The 23,789-nt window shown below is 36.2% G+C and overlaps 1 protein-coding gene, 1 long non-coding RNA gene, 1 other non-coding gene and 1 pseudogene across 3 annotated transcripts; 3 read left to right on the top strand and 1 right to left on the bottom strand.

Annotated features, from left to right (window-relative positions):
- On the top strand, positions 93-18,811 carry LOC104777956 (annotated as a pseudogene).
- On the top strand, positions 5,203-5,475 carry LOC104777955. Its single transcript, XR_766365.2, has 2 exons — positions 5,203-5,306; positions 5,403-5,475. It is a non-coding gene; the product is annotated as an uncharacterized LOC104777955 (long non-coding RNA).
- TRNAD-GUC lies at positions 20,702-20,773 on the bottom strand. The gene has a single exon. It is a non-coding gene; the product is annotated as a tRNA-Asp (tRNA).
- On the top strand, positions 21,025-23,783 carry LOC104777948 (ATP-dependent zinc metalloprotease FTSH 1, chloroplastic). The gene is made up of 5 exons (XM_010502273.2): positions 21,025-22,550; positions 22,642-22,888; positions 22,972-23,155; positions 23,261-23,432; positions 23,531-23,783. Exons 1-5 carry the CDS (start codon positions 21,207-21,209, stop codon positions 23,750-23,752), a joined length of 2,169 nt encoding a protein of 722 aa, XP_010500575.1. The 5' UTR covers positions 21,025-21,206; the 3' UTR covers positions 23,753-23,783.

The following is a 23,789-nucleotide window of genomic DNA, read 5'->3' as shown; positions in this document are numbered from 1 at the left end:
CATAGTAGTCGTGTTATTGAGCCACAATTCCTCTCGTATTATTGGGCCACAATTCCTCTCGTGTTATTGGGCCACAATTTCTATTCAATTCAACCGAACTAACTCTGAATTAGTCGGTTTACTAAACCGATCCACGTGTCGAACATTCCAAAGAAGAAAAGATTGTAATGAACTTTTTCTTCTGCACTTTGTTTTCAAATTTGATAGCTTTACTTCCACAAATTCTTCTGCTACGTGTCATTGGAGAAGACGGTCTTTTTTTTTTCGCGCTACAGACAGTTATGCGTTATTTTTCTCCTCCTTCTTCGTCGACTTCGAGTACGATTCATAGATGATTTCAGAATCTTCTTTTTCGGGTTTACATTTCCTGTTACCTGTTTATGTGTCTCATCCCCTTCTCTGTCCATGTTTGAATGAGCTCGGCACGTTTCCAAGGAGTTGGGTTTTGTTTCGGAACTTCAAAGTTTCAAACTTTCGGTTTATTTCCTGTGGAGTTCGCCGGGATTCGAATAACCTAAGATTGAGGGATTCTTCTAGTACAAGGACAAGGAGATTTCTTTTTTCTACGGCTTCCACTGAATTCAAAGTTGAGGAAGTGATACGCCCAAAATTCAAGGATCATTCAGCCAGACTAAAAAGGATAAAAACTCGCCAAGGTGCAATGTGCAACAAGGGAGATTTGATGGATTGAGGGGTCGCACAGCAGTTGCGGAAGGCTGCTGATATTCCCAACTTCAATCCATGCTAGATATGACACACTACTCTAACAAAAGGAGGTTGTTGCTTGGATATTACATACCAAGAAACAAAAAAATGTTTTAGACAAAAAACAAAAAGATAAACTCTAATAAAGAAAAGGAAAATTGGTTGATGATTCTCAAATTATATTACATGAGTTTATATAGAGATAGAAAACTTGGTCACAAAGCCAAGTATTATTCTTAAAACTAAAACACAATAAAAATAGATAGTTGAATGAAGATTCAACTCTTTGAAGTTTGTCTTCCCAAGGTGTCCTTCCCAAGGTGAGTTGAACTCTATTTTCGTCACTCTTCTTTGACCACAAAACAAAGTCATTATTTTGGGCTTTCTTGGATTTGAATTAGGCAGAAACTCGCCAAGGTGCAAGGTGCAACAAGGGAGATTTGATGGATTGAGGGGTCGCACAGCAGTTGCGGAAGGCTGCTGATATTCCCAACTTCAATCCCTGCTAGATATGACACACTAGTCCAACTAAAGGAGGCTGTTCCTTGGATATTACACACCAAGAAACAAAGAAATGTTCTAGACAAAGAACAAAAACATAAACTCTAATAAAGAAAAGGAAAATTGGTTGATGATTCTCAAATTATATTACATGAGTTTATATAGAGATAGAAAACTTGGTCGCAAAGTCAAGTATTATTCTTAAAACTAAAACTCAATAAAGATAGAGTTGAACTCTATTTTCGTCACTCCTCTTTGACCACAAAACAAAGTCATTATTTTGGGCTTTCTTGGATTTGAATTAGGCTCAAAGTGGGCTGGACTTGATAGGTATCATCCCCAATAGTTTTTCCCATGCTCTCTTTGGCCATAAGATCTTGAATTGACCCATTAAGTGTTTCCTTAATCTTCTTTGATATTTACTCTTTGATCCAACTTGATGATGAGAAACAACATGGTCTGTATCTTTGCTTCATCCTGGACTTAGTAGAAACAGCTCCTGATTGCCATACGTAATTCTAGAATGTCCTAAACCAATTGGACCTAAAACTCTTTAAGTGTAGAACTAGATTGACTTCCTTTGGCAAATGAAATGTATCTTTGTATTTCGTGGGCCAAAACTTCTCTTTCTGAGCTTGTTGGAAACATAAGATATACATTAACATCCTTCAAGTGGTTTTGTACCGAAACTGTTTCTGAGTTGGTCTGTGTAACACGGTCTTTTGCTCAGACGCAAAATTGGGACTGAGATAGATCCACTGACTTGAAATATCCATATCTTTCACATATAAACTGATATTAATGTGATTCCAATTCTCCATGGTTATGGAATGGATCAAGATTCCAGAACATTTTGGTTCATACCTTGAATCCTTTTGAATTGGTCGGAATCCTCCTTTGAATACTCGTAGGTCCAAATCGCGTAGCGATGAGTTCACCTTTGACTTTGTTCGTGGTGAGCAAGACTCAAGGATCGTCTTGTATGGTCTCATGATCACATTAGGAAGCTTCGAAACAGTCTCTGGTTCAAGATGAAGAAAACAATTTTAGTAACATTAGGGAAGATCCGATAGTGGGTAAGCTTAGGACCCAGTTGGGTGTTATTCATCCAATTCCGTCACCACCTATTAACAATAGTGTGATTGGTCTATTCGTGTTCTTCTTCTTTGTTGGTGTTGCTTTTGATAAACTATGGACGTGGAGAAAGAGGCAGAGAGAAACGGGTGGAGATGGAAGCCAGCGAGGAGCAGGACAATGGCTACAGGTTCCCACCAGCTTCTTCTTGTTCCTTGAGAAGGATTTACAAAGGAAAGAGTCCGTGGATGGGTGAATATGGTTTTGGGGAAGCTCTGGAAAGTGTATAGAGCTGGGATTGAGACTTGGCTTGTTGGTTTGTTGCAGCCTGTGATTGATGACTTGAAGAAGAAGCCTTATTATGTTCAGAGAGTTGAGATTAAGCAGTTTTCTTTAGGGGATGAGCCCTTGTCTGTCAGAAATGTTGAGAGGAGGACATCTCGCCATGCCAATGACTTGCAGTACGTGTGTACTTGAGTTGATCTATTTGTTGGGATTGCTCTTACTTGGTTTCACTTGGATATTATTTTTCACTCACTGAAGCTTCTCATGAGATATATTTCACTTCATGAACAATATTAATTTAAAGATTAATCTTTCCTATGTTACATATCTTTCGGGTATAGGGTACTTCAAAGTTCAAACTGTATATCAGCGGCTCAGTTTGAGGTTTCTTATCCTGTTATAGGTACCAAATTGGCCTTCGGTATACTGGTGGTGCCCGCATGTTGTTATTGCTCTCGTTGATATTTGGTATAATCCATATAGCTGTTCCAATTGGTGTCCGGGATTTTGACATTGATGGTGAGCTTTGGGTCAAACTAAGATTGATACCAACACAGCCTTGGGTGGGAGCTGTATCATGTTCGTTTGTGTCACCTCCAAAGGTCACACTTCAACTTGCAGCATTCAGATTGTTTAATCTAATGGGTATGGATTAATCTTTGTCTTCTGTTGCATGTCCATTATAGTGTTTGTGCTGCTTATTTCATATACAGACAACCTCTTATATAGTAATTTTTTAAAATGTTGGCTAGACTGGGGATTGGTTAAGTTATCGACGATTGCTGATTAATGAAGAGACTTTTAGCTTTTGCTCTTGCCGTAACTCACACATTTTATTTCTTATGTCATGAATGCTTCGGATGATGATATCAGGAATCCCCGTTCTATCAATGTAAGTTCTTTTGTATTTGTTACTTCACAATTTTGTTCTTGTTAATGTTTGATACTACATGGACTTATTGCTTCGTATTAGAAAGGCCACTTTTCTTGCATAGAACTTAGATGATGTTATCATATAGTTTAAGATGCATTGGTGCATTGTCCTGATTAGATATTAGTATTTCATTTTGTTTAATGTTGAGTGTTTCAGGTCCTTGTAGATCTGAAATAGTAGTTTCTTCTTCATTCCTATGGTTTTACCCAGCATCGTCTCTTACAGGTTCTTGACCAAACTGCTGACAGAGGATTTGCCTCGATTATTTGTCCGACCAAAGAAAATAGTCTTGGATTTTCAGAAAGGAAAAGCTGTTGGACCAGTTTCAAATGATCTTAAATCAGGAGAAATGCAGGAAGGCAATAAGGATTTTTTTGGGGAACTATTTGTTACTCTTGTAGATGCTAAGAAGCTTCGATACATGTTCTCCGGTAAGCTATACTTCCTTTCATGTCAGTGTTTCCTTCATAGTTGGAGAAATGGAATAGATAGACAATCTCTTACTGAATATAATTCTCCTTGTGCAAGTTCATTTGATTTTGTTGGGAACAACGTCGTAGCGATACTAAATGGGTCTATGGCTGAGATCTTTCGTTATGTTACATGTTTGTTCAGCGGTTTACATTTTCCTTGATAATTGGTAACAGGTAAAACAAATCCATATGCAATTCTCAGATTAGGGGATCAAGTTATCCGTAGCAAAAGGAACAGTCAAACTACTGTCATTGGGGCTCCTGGTCGACCATTCTAGAATCAGGTGAACTTCTTTGGATGGTTCATTTATAATCTGGTGGTGAACCATGATTACTTAAGGTTTAAATGTAATAGGATAAAGTGTGTGTATTCATAATCTTTGCAGGACTTTCAATTCCTAGTTTCAAATCCTAGAGAGCAAGTATTACAAATTGAGGTCAATGACCGTCTTGGCTTTGCTGATATGGCTATTGGTACTGGAGAGGTAAATCAGATTGCCTAAGTTTTTCTATTCAGATAGTGGATTGTAATTTACTTATATACTAGATCCGGACCCGCACGTACGTGCGGGTTTGTTTACAAAAACAAATTTTTCTTTTAATGGTTTTTTTATATTTAAGTGTTTGAAATATAGTTGATATTGCTTTAAACCTAAGTTGTTTATCTTGCAAAAAAACTGTTATTCAACATAGTTATTTTAGAGCTTATAATTTCTCTATCGAGAATAAGGGGAGAGTAGAAAATGTGTTTTGAATGTAGTATAGAAAGTTTGTTGTGAATTTAACGTAGTTTGTTCGTTTAAGGAAAATCCTAACTTTATCCATCTTCTATACTATTTAAATAGTTGAGTTTTATCAATTTAAATATGTTAGCGAGTGGAACTTGAAATGTACTTGCATATTGTATTCTTCGTTATTCTCCAACTTAGTGTTAGACTTTATAGAACATAGGATTAATATACAGATATATATTTATACTATATAATGGATTAATTACACTAACATTCCAAATTAACTGTATTTGATATAAACTATAACATAAACGTTAGGGCCTCACAGTTATGTTGGGCTCGATTTATAGTTGTACAAAATTTATTTGTAAAGCCCAATAATAAAAGGTCCAAACCGAGATTGGATTTGTCCTTTATTTTACAAAACTCACGAACAAAAAAACAAAAAATCTCTGTGACTGCGACTTGAAGAGGCGAAACAAATAACCTTCTTCTTCCACATGCTTCCCTTTCAATTGAAAAATCAATCGACAACCATCTTCTCTCAATAATAATATGGCGAATCCAGTTAGATCAACACTATGTGTGTTATTATAGTGCAAGGTAAGCAATTTCAATTTGTTAATTTGTATTTAAGCTGGGTTTTGGATATCTATCAGGTTTTAATTCTTGTTTTTGAAATCCATTTCTGTTGTAAAGAATCGAGGGATCGAAATTGAGAGGGGTAGTTCACGATCCACACCCAAAGAAAGGTTCGGCAACGTTTATCAGGTTCTTTTACTTTCTCAATTATCTGAGTTTTGTTTAAGATGCAAATTAGATTAAGGAAATATCAAAATTTGGTTAATCAAATTAATCTCTATATTGTAATTATGATGACAACCCTAAAATCTAAATCACGGCCTCTTGTTTTTGATTATATTGCTTTGTCATGTTTTGATTAACCAAAAAATTGATTACAAATTTTGACGACCAGCTCTACTTTTAAACTATTCTTTAATCCACAGGCTCGCATTTTGAAATTAAAATCTTGAAGCCTCACCAACATTTTTAGGATTATATTTTCAAAACTCAGGAAATAATAGTTTTCGACATGACACATAATGTAATGTTTGCCGAGATAAACTTTAAAAAATAAGGTTTCATGTAAGAAGCATAATCCACCATTAATCATCACTCACGCCCTCACCAACACCTACCTGTAATTCAGCTATTAGAGAATTAGCTAAAATAATATAAAGTAAACTATGTGTTCTACAATTAGTGTAGTGCTTTAAAAAATACATACCTAAGAAACGTCGTTTCCAGAAATTGCCTGTATGTTTTGAAAAACTTCTTTGAACACCACATTCATGGTTTTCTTTTGTGGTTTCCCATCTTTATGAACGATTAACACCTTAAGCCCCTTCTTAGAAGTAACTCTTGATAAAGCAACATAGAGCTGGCCATGTGAAAAACATGGTCGGGGTAAATACAAACCAACGTTGCTCAACGATTGTCCTTGACTTTTATTAATGGTCATTGCAAAGGCGACAGCCAATGGCAATTGTCTTCTACGCATGATGAAAGGAAGTTTTGTGTCTGAAGGAGTTAACAATACCTGTGGGATCAACTTTATCTCCAACTCTATCTCCTATAATGATAATAGCTTCCAAAACAAATTCTGCCATTTGTGTAATCTGTAAACGTGTACCATTCATTATCCCACCTCTTGCATCTATATTCCTTAATAGCATGACTGGACATCCAAACTTCAACCTAATGTTGTGGTTCGGAATACCAGAACCCTTTATGCTGTTCAAGAACTCTGGAGTCATAACTGGATTGTTGGCAGAACGCTTATCAGAAGGATCAATAGAGTCTGAACTTAAGTAAATACGTTCTTCACCTACAAAAAGATTTTAATACTTATATAATAGCTGTAAGATTATTAAAACAACATAATAGAAGAGAAGGTCCTTACCTTCTAGTTGGTCAAGCATAAAGTCGTTGATAATGCCCACATCCTCATTGGTTGGGCACAAAATTGCTCTTTCTTGGAAAAATTTAGGATCAGTCTTATCCTTCGATAATTTTGGATCTCCATAAACCTCCTTGGTTATTGCTTCTATGGGATCACTTGCATTGTTTATTAGTAACTCATCGGGGATATCAATCAAAACCTCACCGTCGTTAGGCTCCGAGAGTTTACCTTCTTCAACAGCAAGAATCCACTCTGAGAACTCCTCAGTCGTACTCAGGTTACCAGACATTAGACACATATTTTTTGTAAGCCTTAAAACTTTACAATTATCCCAAATATAAGAAGCATTTAGTGCAGCCATACAAATTTCTGCCCTCCTACCACCTTGAATGACCGACAAAACTTGTCTGAAATCACCTCCAAACACAACGACTTTTCCACCAAAAGGCCTATTGTTTTCACATCTAATAATATCAGACAAACTTCTATCTAATGACTCAAAACAATGTTTGCTCATCATTGGAGCTTCATCCCAAATTATTAAAGATGCTTCTTCCACTAAGTTTGCAAGATCACTTCCACGCTTAAGGTGACAAACACTAAACTCATGAGGGTTTAACGGGATACCAAACCTTGAGTGAGCTGTCCTCCCACCTGCTAATAGTAGTGAAGCAATCCCACTGGATGCCACATTGAGTACAATGGACCCTCTACTTCTAAATCTAGCAGATAGAGTATTATAAACAAATGTTTTCCCAGTACCTCCAAAACCATAGACGAAGAATACACCACCAGTGTCGTTATCAACCGCTTTTACAATCTCTGTATTAATATGCTTCTGCTCTTCAGTCATCTGAAGCAACCATTGATCATGTTTTCTTTTCTGGTCATCACGATCATAATTTTGTTCATCAATGATCTGCACATTAGTGTTATCAACTATTCCTTCAGGCAACTGCGACATCGAACCAAAATTTATTAGAGCTGTCCCGTTCCTTCTCAATATGCTATCAATATCTTGGAGTGCAATCCTCTGTTTATCTTCATCTGACAACATTAGGTCTAAAAAAGAAAAGTAAATATTATTGTTACGGTAATTTAATATATAGTAAATATGAGTTAACAATTTTAATTGAACTAATTAATTATTACCTGGCCGATTAAAGTATAATCGCCTCTCCCTTTGAATATCATCACAAAGAAGTTCCCAAGTTTTGTTCCAAACCAATTCTGGCTGGGATAAACTGCTTGACTGTAGCATGACAACAAACATACAACGAAGGTATTTCCTAGAACCCCAAAGACTTGTCCTCAATATATCATCAATATATTCTTGATCATTATCTAGTAATCCTAGAGCATAACATGCCTCTTTATATGTTTTGTAAACAATCCCCTTGACCGTTTTTAGATCATCATAACTTTGTGTTCCTAATTGCACATTAAGAAGAACTCTTAGATAATAACCATCTTCAAACCCAATTGGGACATAATTTATCCTCCCTATAGCTTTCCCTGGTCGTTTGCACAAATAAAATTGTCTCTCTTTCCCATCGTACGTGAAATATTCAGGAATTTGAACATAGGTTAAACCCCTTGCTATCTCACTAACCTTTTTTAGTTCAAACCAAGCCAAAAACATAGTATCTAGTAATTCTGATCTATGCAAAACATACTCAACCTCATCATCAGCTTTAAAGTATATCAGTTGCTGCCCCTCTATGTGAAATGATAGCCTCTGAACAGATATTGATCTATGATGTATTGGATTTTTTAAAAGCCTCCACCCTGCTTCGCATGCAGATACGTACCTGGTACACAAGAAGACTTATTAATATTTGCCTTTATTAGTGTGAAATCATATCTCGAATATTATCTATATTCAAATAGTATAGATAGTTCAAACCTGCAATCAAATAAATCTTGTATATCATTCTTCGGCTTCTCCACAGAAACAAAATTTTTTGAACTTGATTTAGTGTTACCTTTAACTGTAGTTTTCTATGAATGTTCAACAACAACCGCTACCCGATCCTGACCTTTGGTTATATACTTGAATAAGTATTTTATAGAGCCTGATTGATTGCACCACTCTACATTAATGTGAGCTATGTACCTTAGCAACAACGTTTTGTTGTAAGGTATAACATAGCGATTATCACACTTAAACCCATTTTTCTCAACAAAATTTTTCCTCCTTCTTCTTCTGTAAACCGTGAATCCTTCTTTGTCAACAGTTGTATGTTCCACGTATTTCTTTGGATAATACTTTGTACACTTCCCTTCTTCCATACATGGTGAATTTGGGTTAACAGCTCCACAAGGGCCATGAATCATTGTTTCCTTTACAATGTCGAAAAGTATTGGATCTTTATTCTTGTTGGGGATTTCAGCGGATATCAACTTGTCAATGTCCTCAGCTTTTGGCAATTTTGAATCTGGGTGCATCCATAGCAAGATATGAGCATGAGGTAGACCTCTTTTTTGAAACTCGATGGTATACATGGCTACAATAATTAGCAAAAACATTGGCTAGATAAATCTATATCAAACATGACATAGTACTCAACATCACAAATATTAAATAAAAACTAAGTCATGTAAACTTACAGCAAACTGTCTTCCCTAGGATATGTTTTCTGGTAAAGTCGTCCATGAGGGAATTTAGTTTCATCTTGAAAACTCTACTTATAATATCTGGCCTGTCATCAGAGTTCAGATTTTGAGTACCACAATATCTGACCAGCTCAGGCCATTTAGGGTTACATGTGAATGTGATGAATAAGTCTGGAAATCTATAGTGCTGACATATAGCCATTGCATCCAGATACATATTTCTCATATATCTTGGACCCCCAACAAAAGTAGCTGGTAAATAAAATTTGGTACCTTGTTCATTCAAATCTGTCTTTCCTGAGTTAAATGCATTCTTCACAGCCTCGTAATTGTCAGCTCTAATCTTTGACTGATTTAGCTTGAAATAAGTAAGCATGTTTACATCAACTGTAGTGTAAGCATCGACCAAGAACTGTTGAAAAAGTCTTTTAGAACGCAGTAAATTCTGTGACTCATTCTTCCTCTCTTGTATTCTAAATGCAAATCATTGTCGTAAACTTATACAATCATTTTCCTTTGTTTTCTTTACCTTCTTTTTTTTATCCCTTTCCTCGGACCTTTTAGTATCTCTGGCCTGAAACCATCTTCACCCTTCGGGAATAACAGTGGGTATTGTAAAGCAAGATAAGATGGATGAATTTCACTAATTCGTTGTAAAGCACCAGATTTTTCTTCAACAACAATGTCACGGGTAGGCATATCAACACTAAAATCACCAGGAATCAATGCAGCTACCTCAGAAGCAGTTGGAATATCATATTTTCTTCCATCTTTTAAACGGTCACTGACGATTCGCATGTGAAAACGTTTTTCTGGATATCTAACCTATCCCTAGCAGACCTAAAACTCTCAACATATGGATTCACCTCATTCAAGAGCTTAATGATTGCTGCTATGACATCTTCTCTCAAATTCCCTTTCTTTTTGTATTTCCCAGCCTTTGATCTTTTACTGCAAAATAGATTGTTCCCGTAAATTAACATAGACCATATAATTTGAAAAAATAAAAATAAAGGAATTTTACTGACAACAGAAAGAGGTCATGATAATCCGAACCTTAATATCCCAGCTCTGTTCTGAATCTCATTCTCAGTGTCAACAATATATAGCTGTGAAAATTTAGGAAAATCGCTATCTTCTGGTTTTAGACTTCCCATAAGATGATAATTTTCACCTTGTATGGCAAACATATTTGGGCCACGACCTTTGGCAACAGAACTTTCACAGCGACCACCAAGTGAAGTAAAGGAAAATATCATATTATAGGCTCGTATATTCTCTCTGAAATGCCTACTCAGGTCATTGTCATTTGTCAACAATGCGTACAACAATTCTGGTTGATTGTGTAAGAGTGGCAATGTGACTGAACCTTGCAAACAACACTGAGCGAAAATTGGTTGCCGAGCTTTTCTGTGACGGTTTATGCGTTCATCGTGCCACATCATAGCACCACAATGTGTACATTCATATTCAGGGTCACCATGGTCCAAATATTCTGTATTATCAACAAAAGTCTAAATCAGTAACATGCGACATTAGTAAATTGCAGTATGGATGGTACATATTTTGATACCTGTTTCTTTTTTTTTCCGATCCCTCTTTCGTTTAGCCGGTTCTGGTATAAAGTAAGTTTAGTTGAGACTGAGTCATCAAATTTGTTTTAATATTGAACTAAAGAATAAACTATTTAGTTACCTGTACTTTTCTTCTTACTTGAACTCTTTGGCTTTGGTGGTTCTGATACAGTTTAGGATTTGATCAAAGCTCGATAATTATAGTGAAATAATTTTATTGAATTCAACTTAGTTTCAGTTATTCACCTGTTTCTTTCTTTTTCTGTTTGCCCTTGCAGGTAACGGGTTCAGGTGTAGGGAAAGCTTCGGCCAAACTTTCATCGAGAATCCTTATGATTTCATATCCCTTTCTTACGTCGTTTGGAATATTAGCAAATTCTTCCGCCGTGAAAACATTTTCTGCAGGTGAGTCATCTTCTCTTCCGGCATTATACACTTGTTCTTTCCGAGCATGGTTTTCAACTGTATCTTAAACATGTGAAGAATTATGGTTTCATAATTAGATGGTTATTATTTTGAAAAAAAATAATTGCATATAAATATACCTGCGCTTCTATTTATTGAATTCTCTCCAGAAGGATGTGTGTCTTCTTCCATAGGAATTCTAGAGAATGTGTTGTTTACGTTAGTAGTACAACCATTGTCAGTGAGTTTCCCCCGTCTAGCAAGAGACTTTATAAACCTCAAAGATGTCCTTTGTCTGAACTGGATAGGTACTCTTGTAGCTGTATGCAATATTTTCAAACATGATATAATCTTACTATCATAATACCCAAGCAACAATTATGTAATCGTTTTTTTTTCTCTCTCTCGATAAGTAGTTAAGAAGTATAAAGAACATACCTTGTTTGCTGTTTACCGAGGGAGGAGTTATGTGAGAACAGTCTTGAACGACTTTTTGTATCTTGCATGGTGGTTTTTCTCGGCTCTCTGATATGTGTGTTGGGTCTACTAAATTTGTTTGATTCGGACCATCGATCAAATCATGGAGGGATGTGATCCCTGATTTTGTTTGTGATCCTGGATTTGTTTAAAATTTTGTTGTGATATAGCTATGTCTACCACATAAATATTTGATATACACAAATAGTTTTCGGATTATTGGACCAACTATTACCTTGTGCTGTGCAGGAAGTTGTAACATCTTCAAAGCTGTTAAGTGTTTTCCCTTTCGGTGTAGGTGTTTGAGGTGTGCTAAAAGCGTGAGTTCTTTCTAACCCAGGTAAATTTGTAACATCTCTCAAAACGTTATTTTCGATTCTTTTGGCCCTGAATTTTGGTTCTGTTTTTCAAAAAAATGATAGTTAAGTTTTGAATTCACGTATACTAAATTATTTGCAAATAAAAAAGAACTCACGCATTAACAAACCTTTGTAAGTCATCTTCTTAGGGGGTGTTATTGTCGCACTTTTTAAGATTTCGGAATCATTCTTCCTTTTTTCCTTTGACAAATCATCAAACAAACGTTTGAAAATTGATTTCAAATGCACACCTTTGCCGTTTTCTGGTTGCAAAGGATCACGGTTCTCATTATTAAATCTTGATCTTGCACGCTTTTCTAATCCAGAAGGTGAACCTATAGTTAAATCTGTCGGAATTTCTGATTTCCTCTTCTTCATATTGATTTGTCTGAAATAATGCAAAATTTATAAGAACACTCACCTTATAACTTTGCGTTTCTGCCTTCTTAAGGTTAACGTCGTGGTAGTCAGCTTAATGTGCGTGCAATAATAGTAATATAGATATTTACTTTCCCATTTCGCACCTTAAGATTTGCTGGATCATTTTTTAATTGTGGGAAAGAATTATTCTATCGATACATGATTCGTGTGACAAATTCTTTAATGCTTATACGTAATAAGTATCTATCATTTACTTTAACTTTCCTGTTAATAGTGTGTGTCAACTCCATCACACATTGACAAATCCTTATTTCTTGTAAGTTTCATTGATATCATAGATTACATAAGTCAACTCTCCTTTTACGTATTTCATTTTCTTATATTTTTCCTCTAATTTCTTTCATTAACTTATAGTCATATCTATTATAAAATAAATTTAGTGATGGAGTTTTTTCCCTTTTACACTCTTTCGAATTCAAAAGAGGGAACACACTTACATAAGACATATGTATATTTAGTCCTGCAGAATATTGTATATTGTATATTGTCCCACATTAAAATAGACATGACTTTAAAAGGCAAATAACACTTTTATTCCATATGAAAATTTAAATCCAAATAATAAAAAGAAGAATTCAATAACCATAACCAAGTACTTTAAAGGAAAGATTAAACTGAAGAAAATTGCACTTATTATAAATGTGAAATGGCTAGCATAAAGGTCGACTTCATAAGACTCTCACACTCCTTCTTCGTAGAGAACATCTCATGCCTTAGTCACTTTTTATATGTTTAGCTTCTTTATTCTCAATGTCGGCACTGATATTAGTAACACATTTTTTCTTCGAGGAAGACGATTGGTCAGACAAATCAGCAGATGCATCTTCCTTTCTCTTCGAAGAAGGAGTAGTTGGAGATGTCTCTAACCCATTTTCAACCTCAGTGCTGTATGTTCCAACAGTATGACCCTATGATGGTAAAGTACAAATTTAATATTTAATATTAACATTAAGGTCTGATTTAAACATCTATACTATGACATTCTTGTTTACAAACCTGATCAGTAGACACAATGGAAGAGGGATCAATTTCAGAATCCTCCATGTTGTCAACATTGGCTGAATTCCTACCAATTTAACCCAAAGATACTTTGTAAGTATCTTTCCCATCATTAATGTTACCCTTGTCAATGGTGGCAAGAAACTGGTAGGTTTGGCCAACCAAGGACTTCAAAGCTTCAGGAATATTGGTTGGGTCATCAATCTACAAATATTTAATAGAGGTAAGTTTCCACATTTTTTTTATTTTAATCTTATAAATATATAAAAAATATAAACTTTATATACTTCCCATAACATACCTCATCAAAATTACCATCCAATAACTCGGAGGCAGTTTTATTTACAAGTTTTTGAGCATTATTATCCCACAGCATAACCTTAGTCTTGGCAGTGTTATCCATAACATCAAGAATCAACTAGTACCTTTGTTGTTTAAGTAGAAGGAGCACATTAGGACATTTTCGAAATATATAAAAACATTAAAGTATATTTACCTTGGTACAACTAAATTTCCTATAGGCAAAAAACATCACCGAATATTTATCTCTTATGACATTTTCGATATATATAAAAACAGCCACTAAGAATATTAACAATGGCAAAACTAAATTTCATATAGTCAAAGAATATGCACCTTGGTTGAACTTTCGTTGTGTGTTCATTGCAATGATTACAATGAAACAAACGCTTCTTCACCTTGCTTGGATGATCATTTTCTTTCTTGGGAACCAAGTATACAGTCTTATCACAATTGATACAGGTGAAGTAATACCAACCAAAATCCATGTCTATGTTGAAAATACTTCCCATGATCTTAAACTTACCTTCCTGAAATCAAATATATGTTAAAAATATCTATTTCTATTTGAAAAAACTATTGTAAAATTTCTCACCATTGTAGATTCCAGTAGCTCGGAAATGGTTCTCCTCTCAAACCGATTGAAATAATCAATCTTCTTCTCTTCTTTTGGTTCAGCAGCCTTCGGTTGTATAAATGCAATTGATATTCCATCTTTTGGCAAACTATAAGTATTATTATGAATCAATATGTTAATAGCCACGGAGAAGTATAACTACGTACTTTAAAACCATAATATGTAAATGAAGGCCAGTAAAATAACTTACTTCTGGACAAATTCAAGGACTCCGGGATAATCCGAGTTGATCAACAACAAAGACATATCATATGCATTTGATATGGATCTTTCACCTAGCATCCACAATCCACAATTTTAAATCCACAATGACTATTCGTTAAAAGAGATAAATCTAAGGGAACAAAATTTTATTACCATTAAATTGATTTATCTTCGCTAGTCGAAGTAAACAGGTAACGATGTTGCTGCCTGTGTTCTCACCAGCAGCCCACATTGTATCAGCAAATTTATCCCATAATGTACAGGTCACACGATTATCACTGCGTATTTAAGCAAAATCTTGTAATATACTTATTGAAAAAACCATATATACAATGATATAAATAATTTAAACTTACCTAGTGTCCCTTAGCCCCACCTCCAATCTCTTAGAAATTTTCCCATTGTTATCACTTGTTTTCATCACACCAATATTCACGACTTGGCCAACCACATCTACAGGGGTAAAATAATTAAAATCTTATACTTATATGTTGTTAAAAGTAATACAAACTTTTCATTACAAACATACCTATTAAGATGTTTTCATTGAGACCATCTTCAGCAATTATGCTTTCAAAGCTCTTCAAGTCCAAATACCAATCAGTCGATAGCGAAGGAGATCGGCTTATGATTGTGGTGTTAGTGAAAGACATCTTGAAAGCATGTGATGTTACCCTATACTTTCCCATAGACTTAGTCAGCTGAAAATTCTCCACAAACCTCCACTCTCCAGCAACTACCATTCTGTGGAACTTGTTAACATGATTCTTTTTAACAGTGGCATGGATTAGAGTTCCCTATAAACAGCAAATAATATGTTATTAGACACATAATAATATACATGGGTTTAAAAATATAAGTAGATAGAGTTAATTAATAGAATCTGACCTCTACATCAGCTAAAATCATTTCTAAGGTTTCCCCACTGTAAATCGTATATTGTCTCCACTCATGAACGATCCGCACTTGGATCTTCCAACTCGACTTGAAAGTTTTTATGTTAGCAAGACTCGTGATTCCATTATTTGAAGCCATTTTTGTGTGAAGTGTTTTTTTTTTTTGTTAACGATTGTATTCGCCATTCGAATGATATATAGTTCTATAGTTTCCAATTAAGTTGTGAGTTAATGAGCAAAACAATAATGGTAAGTAGAAGTTATTTGGTGTAATATTTTCTAATTGTTTTTGGAAACATTGCATCCGATAATTATGCTAATTATTATCATTTCCTAGTTAGAAATGTCTTAATTTGAGTAAATGGGACATAAGGTTAGTTTCCCTTTCAACATGAGTGATATACGAAATTTTGCTAATGTTTGATTTTACCTAACTATTAAATGCTTCATTGGCGTGATTATGAACACAGAAATATATATATTTGTGTATCTTTAGTATTGGTATTATTAAATGTTTTATTTGCATGAGAATATATTCGTAATTATAGTAGTCATTACCTTTAGTATTGGTATTCGTTTTTGTTTATGGTATACAATATCTTCTTAATTATACTAGTCATTACCTTCTCTTATGTAGAGAAGCATGTTTTGTTTGGAAATATTTTGATATATTGGACCACTGTATTTATTTCGTTTATTGGTAATGGGTTATTGGATATTACACGTTTGGCCCACTCCCACTAATTTAAAGGCCGATACTTTGTTGAAACATAAAGACTTTGTTTGGTTATACTATTATGTAATCTGACTCTGAATTGCTTATAAATGATCTGAATTAATTACACCCGGGTTAGAGAAGGATCCGCGATTTTTTGNCTCCACTCATGAACGATCCGCACTTGGATCTTCCAACTCGACTTGAAAGTTTTTATGTTAGCAAGACTCGTGATTCCATTATTTGAAGCCATTTTTGTGTGAAGTGTTTTTTTTTTTTGTTAACGATTGTATTCGCCATTCGAATGATATATAGTTCTATAGTTTCCAATTAAGTTGTGAGTTAATGAGCAAAACAATAATGGTAAGTAGAAGTTATTTGGTGTAATATTTTCTAATTGTTTTTGGAAACATTGCATCCGATAATTATGCTAATTATTATCATTTCCTAGTTAGAAATGTCTTAATTTGAGTAAATGGGACATAAGGTTAGTTTCCCTTTCAACATGAGTGATATACGAAATTTTGCTAATGTTTGATTTTACCTAACTATTAAATGCTTCATTGGCGTGATTATGAACACAGAAATATATATATTTGTGTATCTTTAGTATTGGTATTATTAAATGTTTTATTTGCATGAGAATATATTCGTAATTATAGTAGTCATTACCTTTAGTATTGGTATTCGTTTTTGTTTATGGTATACAATATCTTCTTAATTATACTAGTCATTACCTTCTCTTATGTAGAGAAGCATGTTTTGTTTGGAAATATTTTGATATATTGGACCACTGTATTTATTTCGTTTATTGGTAATGGGTTATTGGATATTACACGTTTGGCCCACTCCCACTAATTTAAAGGCCGATACTTTGTTGAAACATAAAGACTTTGTTTGGTTATACTATTATGTAATCTGACTCTGAATTGCTTATAAATGATCTGAATTAATTACACCCGGGTTAGAGAAGGATCCGCGATTTTTTGCATCGACATTTACTTACATGTCCTTCTTATCTTGTATGCTTTTAAATTTATTCAGGGGCATATTTTGTCATATATTTTAATGTTTCATTTTTTCCTTGAATAAGTGCTTCCCTTTTAATAGTATAGATACAAAGTATTTATTGGAAGACCAAGGCCTTGTTCGTTTATTCATTTGGATGGACCATTTGAATGGTTCATTCAAATGTTGTTCGTTTTTGTCAAAAAAAGAAGCATCATCTTGAATCATTCACATGGATCATTTGAATGAGTTTTCAAATTTTAGGCAAAAATTTGAAACTCATTTGGATGATTCTAGTTGGACCATTTGAATGGAGATGGTTCATCCAAAAATAACAAGAGAATTATTGATGGACCATCCAAATGAACTCTTTTTTGTCTTGTTTGTTGGGTCATTTGACGTTAAGATGAATCATTTAGATGTATCATTTAAATAGAAATGCTAAATGATGAAACCAACATGGCCCAAAACAAAATTAGATAATAGACATCAGTTGCCTAGACTAATGTGCCTTTGCTTGGTTATTACCAAGTATTGACTTTGTGAACATGCCAGACCTTGCCAAAATTTTCTGTATCATCATCACTAGAGTTACAAGCTCTATGAAAGTGATTAACCATTAAATTTTATTGATCTTTTGGTCGTATAAAATGAGGTTCGCTATTCACTTTGTTAGTCTTGACAGAACTTCCAATTCCCAGTTGAAGTGTTTAGGCGAAACTGCAATGTTAAATTGTGATTTCTGCTCTGATAGGCATTGGTCGGTTACATAGTATTCTGAAAATCTCTGTAATGACTGGATATCTAAGTTTCTGTCTTCATAACCTTTTATATGTCCAGGTTGATCTCAGTTTACTGCAAGATACAGTTCCTACAGACAGAATAGTGGTTTTGCGTGGCGGTTGGAGTTTGTTTGGAAAGGGATCTGCCGGTGAGATACTGGTACGGCTTACATACAAATCATATGTGGAGGAGGAAGAAGATGACAGGGCCAATGTCAAACCCATTGCAAATGCTACGGATGATGAAATGTCAAATTCAGAAGAACTTGGTTCATTTGTGCGGAAAGAAAAGGTTTCTTCAGATGAGATTGGTCAAGAGTCATTTATGAACGTGTTGTCTGCATTGATTGTGAGTGAGGAGTTTCAAGGCATAGTTTCATCTGAAGCTGAAAACAATAAACTTTCTGGTGGTGACTCACTTGGGGCTCATGTACCTTCTAAGGCTGGGTTGGACCCAAGATTTCAACCTGCAGATACTACTAATGGGTTAGAAAGCAGTGCAGACATATCAGATACGGAATTGGTAGCTGCAAATACTGGTAAAGGCACTGGCGACGATGGAGGTATACCGAGGCCTAAATTCCTTTCGATGATTTCCCTTCTATGCTTTCTTGACCTGAAACCGTAAATCCTCCTAATTCAGGATTAGCTTTACTGTGGTTTGGTATAATCACGGGCATATTGGTTCTTGTTACTATCAACATGGAAGGCTCAGGTTTCTCCAACCCGTAATATAGTGCTATACAGCTCGCTGGAGATTTTTGTTTCAAGTAAGTCTCTTAACCTATATCAGGAGAACTTGAAATTTCTTCCCTGGTTTGACGGACAGATTCTCTTTTTGTCAGTTGTTTTCCTTATATTAGAACGTGGAAACAACACTGATTTGTTCATATAGTCAATAACCAACCTTGCACTCCATCTTTTCTAGAATAGTTATGCTACTATAGAAACATAGTAGTTGTAGGAAATGCTTTTACTTAATTTGTATTAAGTTTAGATTCAAGCTTTGTATTTGATAAAATTATGTGTGATTTAATAATGATTCAGTGGATTCCTCTACCTTAGTGACATAGTACAGTCCAGATATTGCCATGTCTAATTTTTTCATATATGTTGGTCGTATTTAGTCTATCGTTGATCAGCTAACCAAAGCCTCTTTATATTATGGCAGGTTTGGTTGTTATCTCTTCTCAACCTTGTATATGGCTTACAACGTGGTCTCAGTTTTGCAATTAAATTATAAATATGTTGTATGTATATAGCAATTAGAAAAGGAACACTTACAAGAGGCACGAAGGTTCAGATCTATTATGTCCAAGTCTTTACTGTCGTTTTACAGTATACACTTGTGGTTGGTATACATGAAAAATAAAGATAAAAAAGTTTTGTACGGTGGTTTCCTTACAAACAATGTTCTGGCAGGATAAGGACTGGTTTCCGCAACTCATTTGCAATAAAAGTCTAGTATTATCAATCACACATTTGTTCTTGAGCAAAGGCTTCCTGCCTCTGGTGTTTTCTTTTTGAGACTTATAGTAGTTAATTTCATCTCAGTAGATACTACAACTGTGACCTTGTGCCGTAGATCCGTTTTTCTGATGGAGTTTAGACAAAGTACACACATCTCAGTCTCTCACTATTCGGAATATCAAATGTCAACATTGATGATTTCATAGGAATGGTAGTAGAAGCAGAGCTTGGTTCTTGGCATCATCCTTCATTTCCATTCACTTATGGTAAATATTGGTTGACAGTCCTGGTTTTATTTATTAAAAGTGGCATTTCATGATTTTTGCTCTTTACTGTGCACGGACACATTATCGGTCTTACAAGTAAGTATTTTCAGAAAATGGTTTCCAAACTAGAATACACCCAAATGTGCATGGCTCGTGGCTAATGTAAATTCTCGTATGGTTAACTACAGTTGGATTGGCGCCCCTACGGAGGAATCATAGATGATAAGATGTTGAAGAATCAGAAGAATCATCTGTAGACGACTTGGCAAATGAAAAAAGAATATAGAATGTTGGAAACTGGACAAGAAGAATCTGAAACCTCATCAAGTGAAGAATTGCAAGTCAAATTGGGTTGTCCCCGCTATTTTATTAATGTTGGGACTTTAGTTCTTCTCTTAATCTATTTGTAAAAACTGAAAACCAAAAAGAAAAAAAAAATATCTTTTAACTATGTTTTTGACAAATTTGGTAAGGATAAGATTTTCCTGATCCTGTGGGTGTGAGAATCACTACATTCCATTATAGAATGTTTGATAACCCCTTTGCGTGAATTGAACTAGGATAGAGAAACTCGTTAAACATACATGAGAAATGTCGTTCTTGCTTTATGTGTTTCCAACCATAAAATTATGGTCCATGTTAGGGGTTCGTAGCTGCCTAGCTCTTGAACATAGGTATAGACCCGACAAGCCCCATTTTCTTTAGCACTGATCCACGACGGAGCTAGTGACCCTAATGTTGTGAAAGCCATCTTATTTGAATTGAATCTTGTCTGTTTTTTCAACATCAATGAAACGAGAAAGTTTGAACAACGGGTTTGGGCCTCTGTTACGGCCCACAATGATTTCAGCTGCTTTAAAAAAGTGAGGTTAAAAAAAAGGTTTAACGCCGTTGCCGGGGATCGAACCCGGGTCACCCGCTTGACAGGCGGGAATACTTACCACTATACTACAACGACTTTGATGCTCTTTTATTCCTTCTTTAAAGTAATGTATTTACGTATGTATAACTCAATACATGTTTGTAACTTTGTATTATGGAAACCAAATCGAATAGAAAAAACCGAACCGAAATAAAATTGGTTTTGAGTACAACAAGAACTAAGTGAACCGAAGTGTCCGACCTCGACACAAACAAAAATTCGATTTTTTTGCAGATTAATATATTAATTTTTGTGGCAGTTTACGATCAGTTAACGAGTGGATATGAAATAGCAAACGTGTAGACGAACTCCAAGTCATCATGGCCATGGCCATGGGGTGCTTGCTTCTCTTCTCTCTTACTTTAAAATCTCTCTTACAATCCAGAGGAAATTAAACCAAAAGATTTCATTTTTATCTCAGAATTCAATTCGAATTTTTATCTCCGGAGAAGAAACAGAGCCTGCTTCAATGGCGGCCACAGCTTCAAACTCGTTACTACGTTCTTCAAATTTCTTAGGATCCCACATCATAATCTCATCTCCCACCCCTAAAACCACCAGAAACACTTCCTTCCCTTTCTCCTTCGTCACCCATCCCGCAAAATACCAAATCACTCGATCGTCTCTTCGAAACGAAGACACCAATTCCCCAAATGGTAAACCCAATTCGCCGTTATCTTCAAAAGTAGCTTTAGCAGCGATTCTTTTCTCTTCGATTTCATCTTCGCCGCGAGCTTTAGCTCTAGTTGACGAACCACCTTCTCCATCTCTCGTTGTGGAAGCTCAAGCACAAGCAGTGAAGCCATCGACGTCGCCGTTGTTCATTCAGAACGAGATACTCAAGGCGCCCAGTCCTAAATCATCGGATCTTCCAGAAGGATCTCAGTGGCGATACAGCGAGTTTCTTAACGCGGTGAAGAAAGGTAAAGTGGAGAGAGTTAGATTTAGCAAAGACGGTTCTGTTCTTCAGCTTACTGCCGTTGATAACCGCCGTGCCTCTGTGATTGTTCCCAATGACCCTGACCTTATCGATATCTTGGCTATGAACGGAGTTGATATATCTGTGTCTGAGGGAGAATCCTCTGGGAACGACTTGTTTACTGTCATTGGAAACTTGATTTTCCCCATTTTGGCCTTTGGTGGACTCTTTTTGCTTTTCAGGCGAGCTCAGGGTGGTCCTGGTGGTGGTCCTGGTGGCTTGGGTGGTCCTATGGATTTTGGACGTTCTAAATCCAAGTTCCAGGAAGTGCCTGAGACTGGTGTGTCATTTGCAGATGTTGCTGGGGCTGATCAAGCTAAGTTGGAACTACAGGAAGTTGTGGATTTCTTGAAGAATCCTGATAAGTACACAGCCTTGGGTGCTAAGATTCCTAAAGGGTGTTTGCTTGTTGGACCGCCTGGTACGGGTAAGACTCTCTTGGCTAGGGCGGTGGCTGGGGAAGCTGGAGTACCGTTCTTCTCCTGCGCTGCCTCGGAGTTTGTGGAGCTTTTCGTGGGTGTGGGTGCATCTAGAGTTAGGGATTTGTTCGAGAAGGCTAAGTCTAAAGCCCCTTGTATTGTATTCATTGATGAGATTGACGCTGTGGGGAGGCAGAGAGGAGCTGGGATGGGAGGAGGAAATGATGAGAGAGAACAGACCATTAATCAGTTGTTGACAGAGATGGATGGCTTTTCTGGCAACTCTGGTGTCATAGTTTTGGCAGCTACAAATAGGCCGGATGTTCTTGATTCGGCGCTGTTGAGGCCTGGAAGGTTTGATCGACAGGTCACGGTGGATAGGCCTGATGTGGCTGGCAGAGTCAAGATTCTTCAGGTTTTTCATAGTTGTTTTGTAAAGTTTACTGGTTGTCTCGGGAGTTGTGTGAAAGATTCTTATTTTTCTATTGGGTTTGGTTTTATTGTAGGTTCATTCAAGGGGGAAGGCACTCGGTAAAGATGTGGACTTTGATAAGGTTGCGAGGAGGACACCTGGTTTCACGGGTGCTGACCTACAGAACCTGATGAATGAAGCGGCGATTCTGGCGGCCAGGCGTGAGCTCAAGGAGATAAGCAAGGACGAAATCTCTGATGCTCTTGAGAGGATCATTGCTGGACCTGAGAAGAAGAATGCTGTTGTCTCTGAGGAGAAGAAGAGACTTGTTGCATACCATGGTTAGCGTTCTTTCTAACTATATGTTGAGAGAAGCTGGGATGATTTGTTTTCTGACCACCTCAAATGAATTTCGAATTTGCAGAGGCTGGTCATGCTCTAGTGGGTGCTCTTATGCCGGAATATGATCCGGTTGCAAAGATTTCTATCATTCCTCGTGGCCAAGCTGGTGGGCTCACCTTTTTTGCTCCAAGCGAAGAAAGACTTGAGTCTGGATTGTACAGCAGGAGTTATCTCGAGAATCAAATGGCTGTTGCACTTGGCGGAAGGTTAGTTAGTAATGACCTTATCACAAAAGCCAGGTTTTGAACTTAAATGGAAGGGTCTGATTGTGTTGAACCATCTCTCTCTTGTGTTGGCTATGCTATTGTCAGGGTTGCAGAGGAGGTAATCTTTGGGGATGAGAATGTGACGACTGGAGCATCAAATGATTTCATGCAGGTGTCTCGTGTGGCACGTCAAATGATTGAGAGATTTGGGTTCAGCAAAAAGATTGGACAAGTTGCTGTTGGTGGCCCTGGTGGAAATCCCTTTATGGGTCAACAAGTATACTGCTAACTGAATTTGGTTTCTTGGTTTCATCGTTAGGGTTGTTGGTTCAACAAGTTGGAATGTTACTTATACTTATTGAAATGTTTTTGCAGATGTCATCACAGAAAGATTACTCAATGGCAACTGCAGATATCGTAGATGCTGAGGTGCGAGAGCTAGTTGAAAAGGCATACAAGAGAGCAACAGAGATCATAACAACTCATATTGATATCCTACACAAGCTTGCACAGCTCCTGATCGAGAAAGAAACGGTTGATGGAGAAGAGTTTATGAGTCTCTTTATTGATGGCCAAGCTGAGTTGTATATTTCCTGATTCCTCGAAGTTGCCATTGCTTACAGTACCATTAGCT

The sequence above is a fragment of the Camelina sativa genome, chromosome 3, assembly GCF_000633955.1.
Source record: "Camelina sativa cultivar DH55 chromosome 3, Cs, whole genome shotgun sequence".
Classification (NCBI taxonomy): Eukaryota; Viridiplantae; Streptophyta; class Magnoliopsida; order Brassicales; family Brassicaceae; genus Camelina; species Camelina sativa.
The sequence above is the reverse complement of the archived record's forward strand: the minus strand, read 5'-3'. Positions and strand labels throughout refer to the sequence as shown.